Genomic DNA, 16,879 nt, shown 5'->3' with positions numbered 1-16,879 from the left:
CAAAACAATGAAGTGGTACAGAAAGCTATTTCTGCACTTCTTGGACATTGCTGCCAGCAATGCTTATATTTTACACAAAGAGCTTTATGGCACCATGACCCACAAGGAGTTTATGGAAGAACTAATTGCAGAGCTCTGTGGTGTGTCACAGAAAATACCACCAAAGCGGACCAGTGCTGACCATGTGCCTATTCCAGGATCTGAGCAGCCCTCAGGTGCCACTGCTGGTCGCCGGACTTGTGTGCTTTGCAAAGTAAAGCATGGTAAGAGACAGGACACTCCTTGGAAATGCCAGGCATGTGATGTGCACTTGTGTGTCCAGTTGAAAAGGAACTGTTTCCTGGAGTGGCACAGAGACGTATAACTGTGCAATTCCGGGCACTTTATGATAAAGTGGTCCCTTTTTTTTTTATCTTGCACTCTTCCTGTTTACAATATATATTTTTTTTATGTTGCACTTTTCCTTTTTTCCTTTTTTTTTGCAGTTTCACCTTGATTGTGCCTTCTGTGTTTTTGCTAAATTCTAATGTTATTTTGTGTGATAAACAAAATATATACACTTATTTTTTGTCCTCGCATACTTTCTTGTAACTGTTCCCTATCAGTGGCACAGATGACTGAATGGCTCATTATGCAGCTCATTATGCAGGCCATTGTCTTCTCAGGTGTAAATCACAATGATATTCATGATAGTTCACGCCCTCTCGCATATGACTTTTACCAACAAAAAGTGACATAGAAATTTTAAATCAATATATTGTTTTCTGTAAGTGAGCAAACAAGATGATTTTCACATCATTTAGAAAGAAATATTCTAGGCTACAAGCTCCAGTTCTCAAAAATCCCGGGAACCAATGTCCTTAATGTGTTTTATGGCCTTATTCAAGTGTTTTAACATTTTTAGTTTTTCACTAACCACGCATAACTTTTTTTCTCAAAAACACAATAATGTACATACATGCATTTCACATATTATTACAGCCCAGTTTGTGCTAATTACAGTGAGATTAGACTCTACCCATTTAGATATTTATAAGAAACTGAAAAAAGCACAAATGTCAGGGCATGACAAAACTTCTCCAGGCCCCAAAAATACCCTTAGACTCCAGAGGGTTAAAAAAAAAGTTAATTTTTGTGATGGTGATGACGTCGGTATGAATTTAAACAAATTAGCATATCGTGACGTCACTGACTGGGTCTTCAACCCGTGCCTTCGGGCGCATCATTGCAAACCTCATTTTGATGCAGGCTATATAGACCACAAACAAATTTAAATCTCTGTCAAAAACGTGTTTATTGCATGAATTTCAGGTGAGAAAAAATGAGGTACTGTTTTACTTGCATCCACCGCTACGTATCAATGCAACCTACAAATGAGAGAACGTTTACTTTGCTTTCTTGGGTTGTCACTTTTGTGAAAAAAATCCTGTTTGATTTGAGTGACGAGTGTTCATTGAATCGATTGTAAAATCGATTTTGCATGTCTAAAGTTTTATACGGCAAATAACACCAAATACAGACAACAGGCAGGAGGAATGTAAAGATTCAATATATTGGTAAAGACCAATATTTCTGATGATTTATTGGCGTGAAGTTGAAGTTGAATTTATTGCGTGCAAAATGACAAACAGGAGTGCAACATTTTCGATAAAACAATAAGCAGAGTGGACTGCCATAATGCAAATCATTTACTGCAGGCTTCAACATGGATGTGTTTACGATTAAATTTCAACAACAACAAAAGAGGCTATCAAAAGGCTTTTCTTAGGCTATCAAAAAAAATGTTTTCAAATATTCGTCGAATTTAAAATAAAAATCCACATTCGAATGCGCATATGAATTTTAGGTGTGCATTAAGGAAGCTGCCTTATGAGCCCCGGTACGTGTTCCAGTCCATCTCGCCGCTCGCACAGCTGTGTCTACACAACTTTCAAAGGCGGACGAGCTCGACAAGCAGTATCTGCTGTATCATCTTTCACCTGGTGTACGCGCACGAGATGCGATGAAAATCTAGTGTCATTGCATTATAAGGTTATGTTAGCCTATCCAGTTGAAGCCACTTAAAAAAAAAAAAAAAAAATCAAATGTTTACATCAAAACTGAAACCAAGCCGTTCACACAGAACGCATATTTCGCGCATCTCATGTTTTTAAATGGAAAAAATGTATCCTGTGTGACTGGTTTTCCGCCCTTTATTTAACAATGCATGCATACATGATGCTGTTTTGTTTATAGTTCTTTAAGCAACTTAATAATAATTGGTTCATAAACATTATTTTAAATATTATGTTTTTTCACAGTCATGTATTCTAATGCTTTGAATAAACATGCTGTAATATTTTGCTCGATGCGCTATCTTGAGGCCTCAGAAGAGAAGCAAAAAGCTTTTCTTCACCCTTACTGAAATTATGCATTTGAAATTCGAATACAATTAGAATTTTGATCATATTTAAGTAAAAAATTTGAATGTATTTTTTTCAGCTATTTTGACAGCCCTAGGCGATTCAAGAACGAAACTGTATGAGACTGAATACCGGCTGAATTCACATTTCTGTTGTAAAAAGAGAAACATTGTGCAGAAGTATTATTTGCTGTTATGCATGTTTGTCTGAAGCTGCAGTTGCTGTGTGACGCCTGTTCAAAAAAAAAACCTGTACGCGCTCCGAGAGAAGGTCGTTAAAATCATTTTCTTATTTTCGTTTTCGAAACTTGTGTTGGTTGATTCGTGCTTGATTCGTGCAGTAGAATTTCGAAAAATAAAGTGACAGTCGACACGGTCACGGTTTTAGACTAGAGAGGAGAAGGGATGGCAAAAGATCTGGGCACAGTTTTTCCAGAACTTTGTGCCAAGTTAAAGCGGTGTCGAGCTGTTTTAATGAATTTTTTTAGATGTATTATGGTGCCCGAACCCATATGACTTTGAACAGTGACCGCGAACATTTAGTTTACTGCAGCCGCAGCCATCATTACCAAGCGCGAACCGTTGACTCTGACAGTGAGTGAGAGTATGAGACAAAGCGAACGCACAGGCCACAGTGTGACATCCGTGTAAACACAGATGACGTCAAGGTTTTTTTTTTTTATTTAAAGAAGATAGCCTTCATTTGTATGTAGGCCAAGGCAATTTATATATTTACAATACTTAAATATAATTGATAGTATTTTATTGCATTTGTATTAGTTGTTTGAAGAGTAAAAAAATAATTGGTCGGTCTTAACGCAAATTTACAATCTGCAAGTCGGTTGGACTAAAAGCAAAAAAAAAAAAAAAAAAATTGAGTCGGTGCTTAATTGACAGGGTCGGTCGGGTTACGGCAAACAAGAATATTTTTAAGGATGGCCTTACCGTTCAAAGCTCAGCTATTATCAATTAAAATTATGTAAAATAATAATAATAATAAATGAAGTTAAATGTCATGTCAGAACTTGATTCGATATTGAGCTCCAGCGTATAGAATGTGTGCGTCCGGTGTACGATACCTCGAGCTGTCCTACATCCGTCCAGTGTGCGACCGCCTATATTCAAAGTGGCATCTCTTGCAAGTGTAGAAATTAGGACAAATGTGCTGTAATTTCCATACTTGTGTAACAAAAAAAATACACCTATATTCATTTTCATTTATTGAGTGCAATTGTTTAACAATGTATGGCTATATTACTGTCATTTAAATAATTTACAATGGTTTATTATAACTAATTTATTTGCTTCCTAAAACACCAGTGTGAATGCAATTCAGAATGAGACAATATATCACAACTAAAAAGAGGGTTGAGTCCCCTTTAAAGTTTATTTATGACTACGCCATGTCACCAGCAGTGGATATAATCATGGCAAGAGGAAACATTTCAATTTCACAATTAAGCTGTACATATTTTAAGTTAATTTACCTACTTATCTCTTAATTTTCTTAGTTAAGAAAATGGGTTCAAGTGCACCAGATAAAATAAATTCATTTTTTAAATGTACAAATTTTTCTTGTTCACCCACCAGTTTCACAAAATCCTGTGGGAAACGCTGTATTAATACCAAGCCCTACTGCACTGTACTACTATACTGTAGAAAAAGTAAAAATGCAATTGCAGATTTAGTATTTATTTTTCTAGGTATTATAAATGGGATTCACGTCTCCATGGCCAGAAGCATTTACCTGCCATTTTGGCAAAGGCTATGAGACGGTATCGTGCAATGCATGAGAAAAACTTTTTTTGCTGATGGCCATATTTCTTTTGTTGAGTAAGATTGTACTTAAAGGTACAGGTTGTAGGACCTGCCACTAGAGGGCGCACTATCAAAACAATAATCGCGTGGTTTGATGACGCTAAGGAGGAGTGCGGAATGATGGGATTTGTTGTCTTCTACCCAATCGCTGACAGCCATCAATCAGAAGGAAAGTTCAATCATGGATTTAACGCGAGTTTAACGATTTGCCCGAGTAGATTACATAAAGTCAATGCAAAGACGCGATCAGACTATGGATCAGATGCGTCCTCGCGTGTCTAGAGACGCAATGCCCTGCGTTTGGAGTGTATGCCCCATAATACTAATGTTGTTGATCGTTATAATAGCATATGTTTTCTGTAAAGATAGGAATCAAAACAACAAATCGGGATTGGCATCTCTTTCTAATTGAAGTTTGTCGCAAAGCTACTTTTGCATTTGTCCATACATCAGTAAAGGCTGTAACAAAGGGTAACTAACGTCATTGACAGGCGACTGCACTGCCCTGAATTTGCACTACATGGATTTTCTCATGATTTACAAGTAGTTGAAAACATTAGAGATATTGTTAATAATCAGCTGGACAAAATATATAACACTAGCCTAGTGGTTTTTTGATATTTTACTGCAAATATCTTACAAATTTTACCTTTAAATTAGTCTGTTTTCATACATAGTAAAAAAGTAATTCCAATAAAGTCTAATTTTATAATTACGTTTGTTTTGTAGTTCAGTGTTTCCAGATTTTTTGGTTTTAGCCAAGAAAACTATAAAATAAAACAAACACTAGACGTGTATAAAATCAATGAAAAGTCAAAAATGTGTACCCATATGCAAACTTCCTGGCCTCCAGATAGATCTGATTGATGAGCTCTCTGGTGGGGGCCACGATTATGGCCTCGGGCTCCTGCACCTCACTGAACTTGCTGGCTGCCACACCATCAGCCATCAGCCGCTGTAGGATGGGCAGCAGGAAGGCCGCCTGAGAAAGCAGATGATTACATGAGTTATAATAACCAACACCTATAAACTACATCAGAAACACAAATTAAAGATCTTGGCATTTAACGAAAACAGCATGTCACAGAGGGTTGCTCTTACGGTTTTTCCTGATCCGGTCTGAGCACAAGCCATTAGATCTCGTCCAGCAGAAATAATGGGGATTCCATGTTTCTGGACAGGAGTAGGCTTCACATATCCAGACTTTGTTACATTCTTTCTCAGTGATTCACAAAGTCCTGCTTCATCAAAAGTCTGTAAGAGAGAGCGCGAGCATTAGGAACTTAATTTAATTTTGTAGTACGGTGTAATTTAGCAGCTATTTTGGCCTATTTCCAAAGCTTTTAAAATGTACCATGTACACAAAAAAAGCTAAAATGGAAATTTGAGTGCGTGTAGGCACAATATAGAATATTATTTTCGTCTCAATGTCTTGTCAAATTTGATCAGAGTTCTTAGAGGATTCATAAACAGGCATCATCTAGTGGTGTTCAGTGTTACAACCAGTTGTTTTTTATATATATAAAACCCTGTTATATTTATCATCAGTATTGTTCATAAGGATTTAATGCTTAAAGCTAACATTATTCAGACTAAGAGCTGTGGGTGATTCTCTTTGCATTTTGTTTGATTAACACTGGAGGCCTTATAGCCAGTCACTGCTGTGTGGCTTTTGCAATAGACGCATTTTGTAGCATTATGGTTTACCATTAATCGATTAATTGATTGTTAATTTAAATGACGATCGATCATGGAAATAATCAATATTTTACATCCCTAGTGCACACACATTTCAGCCTGGAGAACAGTGTCTCTTGCACGGCTTTATTGTGCTTTCAACGATTTATCAAACATGTCCCACAATTTAGCAAAAGTAAAAACAGCATTTTACAACAAATCACAGAATGTGCCGATTCTGACATTCAACTTGGCTTTTAGGGAGGAACGAATATGTGACGCTGTTAAGAGAAGGAACTATGCTCAAAGAAATGCAGCTAGATTTTAATAGTTTTACCTCTTACCTCCTTAGAAGCCAAAATTGCAATAAACAACAATTCTAACTGTATATGACTTTCTTCTTTCAGACAAATCCAGTTGGAGCTATATAAAACAATGTCTTTGATCTTCCAAGCTCAAGAAAAGCACTCAGCGGGTGAAATTAAGCGCATACATCCATAGTAAAACATGCCTCACACAGCTCCAGGGGGTGAATATAGACCTCCTTTAGCAAATCAATGCGTTCTTGTAAGAAAGAGATCCATATTTAAAACATTATAACCACTTTTCTGTAGCTTGTGCTGTCGTACAGCAGAAGCAGTTCCGGGTGGATGACGTACAGTCGTGGCCAAAAGTTTTGAGAATTACATAAATATTGGAAAAGTTGCTGCTTAAGTTTTTATAATAGCAATTTGAATATACTCCAGAATGTTATGAAGAATGATCAGATGAATTGCATAGTCCTTTGCCATGAAAATTAACTTAATCCCAAAAAAACATTTCCACTGCATTTCATTGCTGTCATTAAAGGACCTGCTGAGATCATTTCAGTAATCGTCTTGTTAACTCAGGTGAGAATGTTGACGAGCACAAGGCTGGAGATCATTATGTCAGGCTGATTGGGTTAGAATGGCAGACTTGACATGTTAAAAGGAGGGTGATGCTTGAAATCATTGTACTTCCATTGTTAACCATGGTGACCTGCAAAGAAACGCGTGCAGCCATCATTGCGTTGCATAATAATGGCTTCACAGGCAAGGATTGTGGCTACTAAGATTGCACCTAAATCAACAATTTATAGGATCATCAAGAACTTCAAGGAAAGAGGTTCAATTCTTGTAAAGAAGGCTTCAGGGCGTCCAAGACAGTCCAGCAAGTGCCAGGATCGTCTCCTAAAGAGGATTCAGCTGCGGGATCGGAGTGCCACCAGTGCAGAGCTTGCTCAGGAATGGCAGCAGGCAGGTGTGAGCGCATCTGCACGCACAGTGAGGCGAAGACTTCTGGAAGATGGCCTGGTGTCAAGAAGGGCAGCAAAGAAGCCACTTCTCTCCAAAAAAAAACATCAGGGACAGATTGATCTTCTGCAGAAAGTATAGTGAATGGACTGCTGAGGACTGGGGCAAAGTCATATTCTCCGATGAAGACCTTTCAGATTGTTTAGGGCATCTGGAAAAAAGGCTTGTCCGGAGAAGAAAAGGTGAGCGCTACCATCAGTCCTGTGTCATGCCAACAGTAAAGCATCCTGACACCATTCATGTGTGGGGTTGCTTCTCATCCAAGGGAGTGGGCTCACTCACAGTTCTGCCCAAAAACACAGCCATGAATAAAGAATGGTACCAAAACACCCACCAACAGCAACTTCTTCCAACAAACCAACAACAGTTTGGTGAAGAACAATGCATTTTCCAGCACGATGGAGCACCGTGCCATAAGGCAAAAGTGATAACTAAGTGGCTCGGGGACCAGAATGTTGAGATTTTGGGTCCATGGCCTGGAAACTCCCCAGATCTTAATCCCATTGAGAACTTGTGGTCAATCCTCAAGAAGCGGGTGGACAAACAAAAACCCACTAATTCTGACAAACTCCGAGAAGTGATTATGAAAGAATGGGTTGCTATCAGTTAGGATTTGGCCCAGAAGTTGATTGAGAGCATGCCCAGTTGAATTGCAGATGTCCTGAAAAAGAAGGGCCAACACTGCAAATACTGACTCTTTGCATAAATGTCATGTAATTGTCAATAAAAGCCTTTGAAACGTATGAAGTGCTTGTAATTATATTTCAGTTCATCACAGAAACAACTGAAACAAAGATCTAAAAGCAGTTTAGCAGCAAACTTTTTGAAAACTAATATTTATGTAATTCTCAAAACTTTTGGCCATGACTGTAGGATGTGTAGCAAAGGAACCGGTGAGAATATGCTAGTCTCGTGAAAACCAATTGTTTACAGGAGCAAATGAAGCAAAGTTTCCTTACTTTAGCAAAGGATAACCAGTCTCCTCTTGGCTTATATCGAAATCCTCCAACATTTCTCTTTACCAATCCTTGTTTTGTACTTCCAATTAATTACCAGAGTTTTGTTTGGTTCTCTCTTCTCTGCTTCTGCATTCGGCACTTCTCATCGGAGCATGCGCTACACAATATATCTGCCCAGAATGGACGCACATACAACAGTTACAGGAAGTGACAAATTTTTTTATAAGTTTTTAAATGATTTTTTTTTTTTTTTTTTTACACCAACAATATACTATAGGCGTAGTACTTCTAGAACTCGGGTGTTTTTTTTTTACTTGATGTGCTGTTGTGGTAGGCCAGATTCAAATAACATATCTGGCACACTGCCTTTGTCTTGTCCTCTCTTAATTTGAAGTGCTCCCACACAGCTGAGGTCTTCAGCATTTTTGTCTTCTCTTCCAGATAACCTGAATCACGGCATTCATAACGTTTACTCAAGGGCAATTCATAAGCCGATTTTCCACTATCGGGCAAACGGTTCTCTTTGCTTAACCGTTCCATTCGGTTCCAGTCAGCATGGATCAGAGTATGTGAGCGGAGCTGAGCGGGATGAATTTGCGCTCCACGCTCAAAGTATTTCATAATTACTCCGCTCAAGCTCCGCTCTGGGTGTACAATTTTCCGCTCCTCGCTCCCTCCCCCACTCCGTCCTTATACGTCTCGCTCCGTTTTCACTTCACAGTATTTTTATTTATTTTTTTAATAACACCAGTCTCTGATCAGAAGATGCATGTAGTGTAAAGTGAATATGCAGTACTAAGAGAAGAACATCCCTGAATGTGTTCACAACCCAGCAGAACAGTGTGGCCTTGAAAGTTTTCATCTACAAAACTTCCCATGATACCCAGAAAACTTTGACCTCGTCGGCTCCTCCAAATATCAAGGGCCACTGAGAGTCCATTGCAGTTCTGTAGCAGAACGCGCAATTTATTCTCCAACTCTAATAAAGCATGTGGCATGAGTGTGTCACGTACCATGCTATTGCAAGGTGGGGTGTAGCCAGGCTGTGCAATGTTCGCAAAATAGCACATCCCTTTTCTTTCTCCTTTGGTGAGTGGCTCATAGTCCATGTAAATCATTTTAAAGAAAGCCTGGTCTAGTTCACTCTTCCTCTCCTGTGAAATAATTATTTTTGTCATTCTTTGTTGAAAGAAGCCTTTAAATTTACTGCTCTGTGTCTCTTTACATGTTTCCTGTGATTTTTTCTCTGCAAAAAAATGTAAATTGAACATAAATATGGCGCTAAAATTAAATGTAAATAATAAGTAGCCTAAATGCCAATACAATATTTACAAATGTATTCATTCTGCATTGGTGGTTTAGGTTGTTCAAGCTGAATAATACCGACCTTCAGATTTTTTTCCACGTGTGAGCGAAAAACTTTATCGTGTTTCCTTGACACATGCCTTTTAAGATTCCACAATGAATCTTTTGAAGTTGCAATCACCTCCCCGCACTCGCGTTCTCCTTTGTCATCACTACCTTTTATAATACATTTATATTTTTTTCCCCTTCTTCACGGTAATATTTCAGAAACTCCATTTTTCTGTCTCTCTTTACCTGTGCTAACTGCTTATTACCAACTTATAAAATCGTCCATCATATAATGGAGATGCACAGGTGGAAAATCATGTGATAAATTAATTACATGATATATACTTTATATAAATGTTTGTGAAAGTACTAATAAAACAATACAAATGCAAACAAATCCAAAATATGATTAGAAACATTTTGAGTCCCCCTCCGTCTCCTGACAGTGGTTTGGTCCTGGGACTCCTGGCTCGTGATTGGTAATTGAGCGATAGTGGAGCGTTTCGGAGCGAGAGAAAATCACAACGCTCCGACATTTAAAAAATCCGCTCCTAGCACCTAGCAAAATCACGCAACTCCGCTCGCACTCCGCACCGCTCTTATTTATTTACTCTCACTTATTTTCCACTGTGGCACTTCTATCGGAGCTCTTTGGAAGGCAATACAAATGCGTCAGTCCTTGGCTTGGTAACGCAAGTGTAATATAAACCGGAATATGGACGGTGATCAGATATTTGCTTATAAAATCTGATATTTACTTTGTTCAATAACAGAAAAAAACAACTCTTGACGTGGAAAATAAACTAAACTGAAGGAGACGATGGGTATAATATCAATATGTGCAAATGTTTCCTCCACAGACCAAACTGTCAAGCAATTTTTTATTTTTTATATTGAATGAAAGGTAACTATAAAAGGTATGAAAAGTCTGTCAGAATACTCCATTTGCCATCAGACATGTAATCTGGGTTATCGTATTTTTCGGATTATAAGTCACACCTAAGTATAAGTCGCATTAGTCCAAAAATACGTCATGACGAAAAAAAAAAAAAACAACAACACTGCACTATAAGTCGCATTTACAGCCAGGAGAGGGTGCTCTATGTTTTCAGTGTAGGCTACAGGAGCACTGAGCAGTATAGAGCGCCCTCTCGCGGCTGGAGACGGTAATGTTTTCTCTTAATTCATGTCAAATAAATCTTGATAAGTCGCACCTGACTTGATAAGTCGCAGGACCAGTTAAACTATGAAAAGAAGTGCGACATAGTCCGGAAAATAGGGTATATGAGGCGTCAGGAACACTTTTTGTAAGCGAAGAAAATAAAAACAACTTTATTCAATCATTTTCATTCCTTTTCTGGACCTTGAAACGGTTATTTATTTGGCAGTCTATGGGACAGTCTCAAGCCTCCAGGTTTTCATCCCAAAATATCTTGAATTGTGTTCCGAAGCCAAACGGAACTTTTACATGTATGGAACGACATGTGGGTAAGTGATTAATGACAAATTTTTAATTTTAGGGTGGCGTATCTATCCCTTTAATACCGGGTTTTAGTACCCATCCCTAGGTTAAGCGTTTTGATATCATGCGATTTTCCCATTGTGGAGGTGCAATTATGATAACCAAGTTTCACCTGACAGTTCACACACACATTCACTTTGATTAGAGGTCGACCGATATATCGGGCCTATATTTTGAATTTTTTTATATATCAACATCGGCCGATATCAGTGTTTAGTAGCGCCGATTTAAAGTCAGGCACGTCGGCGGGCAGCCCCGTGTTATTGGTGAGGTGGAAAGTGCTACCGCCGCACGTGAAGCACCCCAAGCCAAAACTTTTGGAAGATACAACAGTCCTGGGAGATAAAGGTAGTCAGAGAATCTCACTCTGTAGATGGGTCGGAGAAGTTGTCAGCTCTTACAAACACTGCAGCGTGATTGAGGGCTCCGTTACTCCACCGCTCACAGACCTAGTGATGCGTGGGTCGGGATTTTTTCCAACCCACGGGTCCCGCTTTTATGGTTTTTTTTGGCCCGCCCCAGCCTGCCCCGCAAATAACGTAACATTTCTTGACCCGCCCCGACCATCGGGGACATCACGGAAGTTACGTTGCTACTTAGACCTTCGTATCGTAACCATATCAAAAAACCTAATAAAATATGATTTTTTTTTAACCGTTGTGTGTTGTTGGGGACGTTTTCGTCCACTAGGGGTAAAGTTGAGTCTTATTTTGGCCACAACTTTCTCTGTGTTTGAGCTAATGGAATGATTTTTGGTGACAAATCTTATTTTGACCCATATTTGGGGAAAATGCTTTTTTTTTAATTACCAAGTTCATAAATTATGTCACTGATTTGGAAAAAAATAAATAAAAAAATTACATATTTTCAATATAAAAAGTGATTGTGGACTGGATTTTTTTTAACCTTTTATCACAGTCTTGGGTATGTCAAAGATTAGTAACAAGATTGGCTTTGATGCATTGTTAGTTTTTGTGCAGCATTAGATTTAAATTTTTTCTCCCTAATTTGCTGTTGGTGGCTGATTTTGCCCCATTGACTTACATTATAATGACATTTTTTGATTGCAAAGCCATGGCACCATATAATCATGCATTCTTGATTGTGGTTTTCACTTTTGGGAAGAGGTAAAAAAAATGTATTTTTACAGTTGATCACTAGGTGGGACCATTAACCCTTTAAATAGGCCTGTGCAAAAAAAGGCTTGGTTTCTGGCTTGTATATGGAGTTATATGGAGTATAACTGCAAATTATAGTGTTTGTGTGTGTGTGAGATTCTTGATTGTTGGTGGTTTTTCCCTGTTGGGAAGAGGTAACATTTGTTATTTTTACAGTTGATCACTAGGTGGGACCATTAACCCTTTAGATAGACCTGTGCAAAAAAAGGCATAGTTTCTGGCTTGTATATGGAGTATAATAGCAAATTATAGTGTGTGTGTGTGATAGAGAGAGAGAAAGAGAGGGTGTGAGAGAGACCTTTGTGCACTTACCTTGAAAGCCAAATCAGTTTTTGTCACAAGTAAATACGTCAACTGCTGGCTTATTTGTGTAATATGAAGAAATGGTCACTGAACGAATCAGTGAACAAATCATTTTGGTGAACGAACTGAAAATCAACGAATCTCTTGAAAGAATCAATTTCCACCACTAAATTCAACGCAACATAAATGGATTTAAAAAAAAATTGTTTTTAGTGACCCGCCCCACAATAAAGTGCCAATTTCTCAACCCGCCCCAACCCGGTTATGAGACATCACTATCACAGACAGCACCGTGCTCCGAGAGACAGCTGTCCTGGATCAGCTGAATCACATTTGTTCGGAAGCATGGTTTGATGAAAACAATAGCCAGGTTTCCATCCAACTCATTTGCATTTAGGGATGTCAATATTCGATCATTTCCATGATCGATCTTTGTTTAAATTAACGATCAATTAATAACCTTAATGCTGCAAAATGCGTCTACAGCGGTATTATTATTATTGTGCAAAAGCCACTTGGAAAAAAAAAGCTTTCTCAGCCGAATTAAAGGGTTTTTAGTCTGAATAAAATGCTAGTAGCAGGACTGTAAAATTAATAGGATGTGGTTATGATCATTTGATAAAATAAAGAGAGCGCTCCATATGTTGGAGATCATTTTACTTTGTTGACTTTCTCATCAAGGAGACCGCTGAATGCGCCTCTTTAAATGGTTTCGTGGTGCTCGTTGTTGTATTTTAAAATGCAATTGCTATGTTTTCTAATGACACTATAGTATTTTAAAAAATCATCCAAAACGTAACTGTGGCGCTTGTGGCTGTGCTGCGCATTCAATTAACCGCTTTTTTCACATCAAACATTTTATGCAAGTATTATGACCAGTATTTTAATTGATCATGTTCTGCAAAATGTTCGATTTAGAATTTCTGCGTTCCACTAGGCCTATTTGTTTAAAAAAATCCCACATTTACAGTGCCTTAGATCGTGACAGTGCATGCGTGCTTGCATGGAGCAGAAATACAGTTGTGTAATTTAAAGTTTAAGTTAGTATTATAACTTAAATATTACAAAAACCAACAATATTTTATAGCCAATGTTAAAATGAATTACTAAATATATGCACTAACAACTTACCATAATAGCTTTGGGAGGATTGCTGCCACTCACATCCACAAGGATGTCATCATATTTGTCAAAATTAATGCCTGTGGCATACTGGGAAAATATGGAACTCTCCTCTTCTGGAGGGGGAGGCGGCACATAGACAACCTTGGGTCCTACAAGAAACAAACACAATGTTAGTTTATTTTGGATATAAAGCAAGTCAACTATAACACATGCTCTGGCTAAAGCAATGACTTGCATTGAAGGAAAATATGACATACCTGTATTTTCACTTGCTTCTTGATTTTCCTTGTCTACTGTTGAGACTACACAATTGGGAAAAGAGCAAGAAAACTAAGCAAATTTAAAAAGCTGCTTTTTAATTAGTTACTATAAAAGCAGTGATTTACCCTTGGAAAACACTTCCTCATCCCGGCCTCTGAAACCTACAGTGTCATTGAAAAGAGTTCAATTGAACCAATAAGATAAAATCACTCATGTAGTACTTAAAACACATGAATATGAAAATATCACCTCCTCTTCCAAAGCCTCTTTTTCCTGTCTCTTCATCACCACCACCACCTTAAAAGCAGGACACAAACATTAAAATGAAACATTATGTTCAGTCAGATTAGGTTTGGCAAAATGAACAAAACCTTATTTCACAGTACGATACATTTTATTTCAGAATATACAGGTCCTTCTAAAAAAATTGCATATCATAAAGTTCATTATTTTCCATAATGTATTGATAAAAATTAAACTTTCATATATTTTAGATTCATTGCACACCAACTGAAATATTTCAGGTCTTTTATTGTCTTAATACTGATGATTTTGGCATACAGCTCATGAAAACCCAAAATGCCTGTCTCAAAAAATTAGCATATTTCATCCGACCAATAAAAAAAAAAAGTGTTTTTAATACAAAAAAAGTCAACCTTCAACTAATTATGTTCAGTTATCCACTCAATACTTGGTCGGGAATCCTTTTGCAGAAATGACTGCTTCAATGCGGCGTGGCATGGAGGCAATCAGCCTGTGGCACTGCTGAGGTGTTATGGAGGCCCAGGATGCTTCGATAGCGGCCTTGAGCTCATCCAGAGTGTTGGGTCTTGCGTCTCTCAACTTTCTCTTCACAATATCCCACAGATTCTCTATGGGGTTCAGGTCAGGAGAGTTGGCAGGCCAATTGAGCACAGTAATACCATGGTCAGTAAACCATTTACCAGTGGTTTTGGCACTGTGAGCAGGTGCTGAAAAATGAAATCTTCATTTCCATAAAGCTTTTCAGCAGATGGAAGCATGAAGTGCTCCAAAATCTCCTGATAGCTAGCTCCATTGACCCTGCCCTTGATAAAACACAGTGGACCAACACCAGCAGCTGACATGGCACCCCAGACCATCACTGACTGTGGGTACTTGACACTGGACCCAGGCATTTTGGCATTTCCTTCTCCCCAGTCTTCCTCCAGACTCTGGCACCTTTATTTCCGAATGACACGCAAAATTTGTCCAAAAGTCCAGTGCTGCTTCTCTGTAGCCCAGGTCAGGCACTTCTGCCGCTGTTTCTGGTTCAAAAGTGGCTTGACCTGGGGAATGCGGCACCTGTAGCCCATTTCCTGCACACGCCTGTGCACGGTGGCTCTGGATGTTTCTACTCCAGACTCAGTCCACTGCTTCCGCAGGTCCCCCAAGGTCTGGAATCGGTCCTTCTCCACAATCTTCCTCAGGGTCCGGTCACCTCTTCTCGTTGTGCAGCGTTTTTTGCCACACTTTTTCCTTCCCACAGACTTCCCACTGAGGTGCCTTGATACAGCACTCTGGGAACAGCCTGTTCGTTCAGAAATTTCTTTCTGTGTCTTACCCTCTTGCTTGAGGGTGTCAATGATGGCCTTCTGGTCAGCAGTCTTATCCATGATTGCGGTTTTTTTAGTAATGAACCAGGCTGGGAGTTTTTAAAAGCCTCAGGAATCTTTTGCAGGTGTTTAGAGTTAATTAGTTGATTCAGATGATTAAGTTAATAGCTTGTTTAGAGAACCTTTTCATAATATGCTAATTTTTTGAGACAGGCATTTTGGGTTTTCATGAGCTGTATGCCAAAATCATCAGTATTAAAACAATAAAAGACCTGAAATATTTCAGTTTGAGTGCAATGAATCTAAAATATATGAAATAGAGCTGGGACAACGCGCCGATGTCATCGATGACGTCAATGCAAAAAATACGTAGACGCAAAATATGCGCATTGATTCGTCGACCTGTTTTTATTTCTCTAAAAAACGTTTGCAAAACGTTTACCTTATGTGCGCTGAATATACGCGATGGCCGGATCAACATTCTGTCCAACGTTATATAACCAATCCAGGGGTTTTTCTGCATTGATCTTTTTTTTTTTGGCGGCTGTCAAAGCCTTATTTGATCGGTGAGTGACAGTGACAGGGCGCGTACGAGAGAGAGCCCCGGCTGCGCGCACGCACTCACAGTCTTCAAACAACACGAGCGCTTCTTGCTCTCTCTCTCCCTCGTGCATATTAATCAAAATCATTAAAACACGGTAGAAAAAGGGCGAAACACCCAAGTTTCACGTGCGCTCGCGCACTCACAGTCTTCAAACTACACGAGCGCTTCTTGCTCTCTCTCTCTCTCTCTTTCTCTCCCTCGTGCATATTAACTAAAATCATTAGACACGATAGAGAAAGGGCGGAACGCCAAAGTTTCACGCGGAGCATTCAGAGATTTTTTTTTTTATATGACAGGCTGCTGGCTCCCACTGTTAATTTTTATTTTTTGGAAAAGCACTCTCTGTATTAGCTTAAAGCCCTAAAGTTTACATTGGTTACTGTATTCTTTCAATTGCTCTAAACAAGTATTTTGGGTGAACTTTTATTGAATGCTAGACATCAAGTTGTTGTTATTTTCATCTGAAAGAAGAACTTTTTTCAGTATGCTAGGCCCTATGTGTTCAGTAAGCTTGTTTCAGTAAGCTATGTGTTTTCAAGGCTTCAAGGTTTTATTGAATGCTATCTCTATACAAGTGCAAAGTAATGCATTCTTAGTCAGTCTTTTATTTTGTAACTTTAAGAGCAATAAACATATTGCAATGTTAAGGAATTCATGTTTTTTTCATTCAGATATGTAAATCAACATGTATAAATTGTTAGTAGTCAATTAATGGGGAGATAATCGAAATCGGTCTGAAAAATTAATCGTTAGATTAATCGATGCATCGA

General features: G+C 38.5%; 1 protein-coding gene across 2 annotated transcripts in view; it reads right to left on the bottom strand.

Moving 5' to 3' along the window:
- Window positions 1-16,879, bottom strand: part of LOC132116490 (ATP-dependent RNA helicase DDX4-like) — a 63,851-nt gene that overhangs the window by 20,126 nt on the left and 26,846 nt on the right. For both annotated transcript variants that reach the window (XM_059525370.1, XM_059525371.1), the window contains exons 13-18: window positions 14,181-14,227; window positions 14,057-14,092; window positions 13,928-13,972; window positions 13,677-13,819; window positions 5,321-5,473; window positions 5,047-5,201 (exon numbers count right to left, since the gene is read on the bottom strand). In XM_059525370.1, coding sequence (XP_059381353.1) covers window positions 5,047-5,201; window positions 5,321-5,473; window positions 13,677-13,819; window positions 13,928-13,972; window positions 14,057-14,092; window positions 14,181-14,227 — 579 coding nt within the window. The remainder of the gene's footprint in view (window positions 1-5,046; window positions 5,202-5,320; window positions 5,474-13,676; window positions 13,820-13,927; window positions 13,973-14,056; window positions 14,093-14,180; window positions 14,228-16,879) is intronic.

This window comes from Carassius carassius, chromosome 35 (genome assembly GCF_963082965.1).
Source record: "Carassius carassius chromosome 35, fCarCar2.1, whole genome shotgun sequence".
NCBI lineage: Eukaryota > Metazoa > Chordata > Actinopteri > Cypriniformes > Cyprinidae > Carassius > Carassius carassius.
Note: the sequence above shows the minus strand (reverse complement) of the source record. Positions and strands in the feature narration are given on the sequence as shown.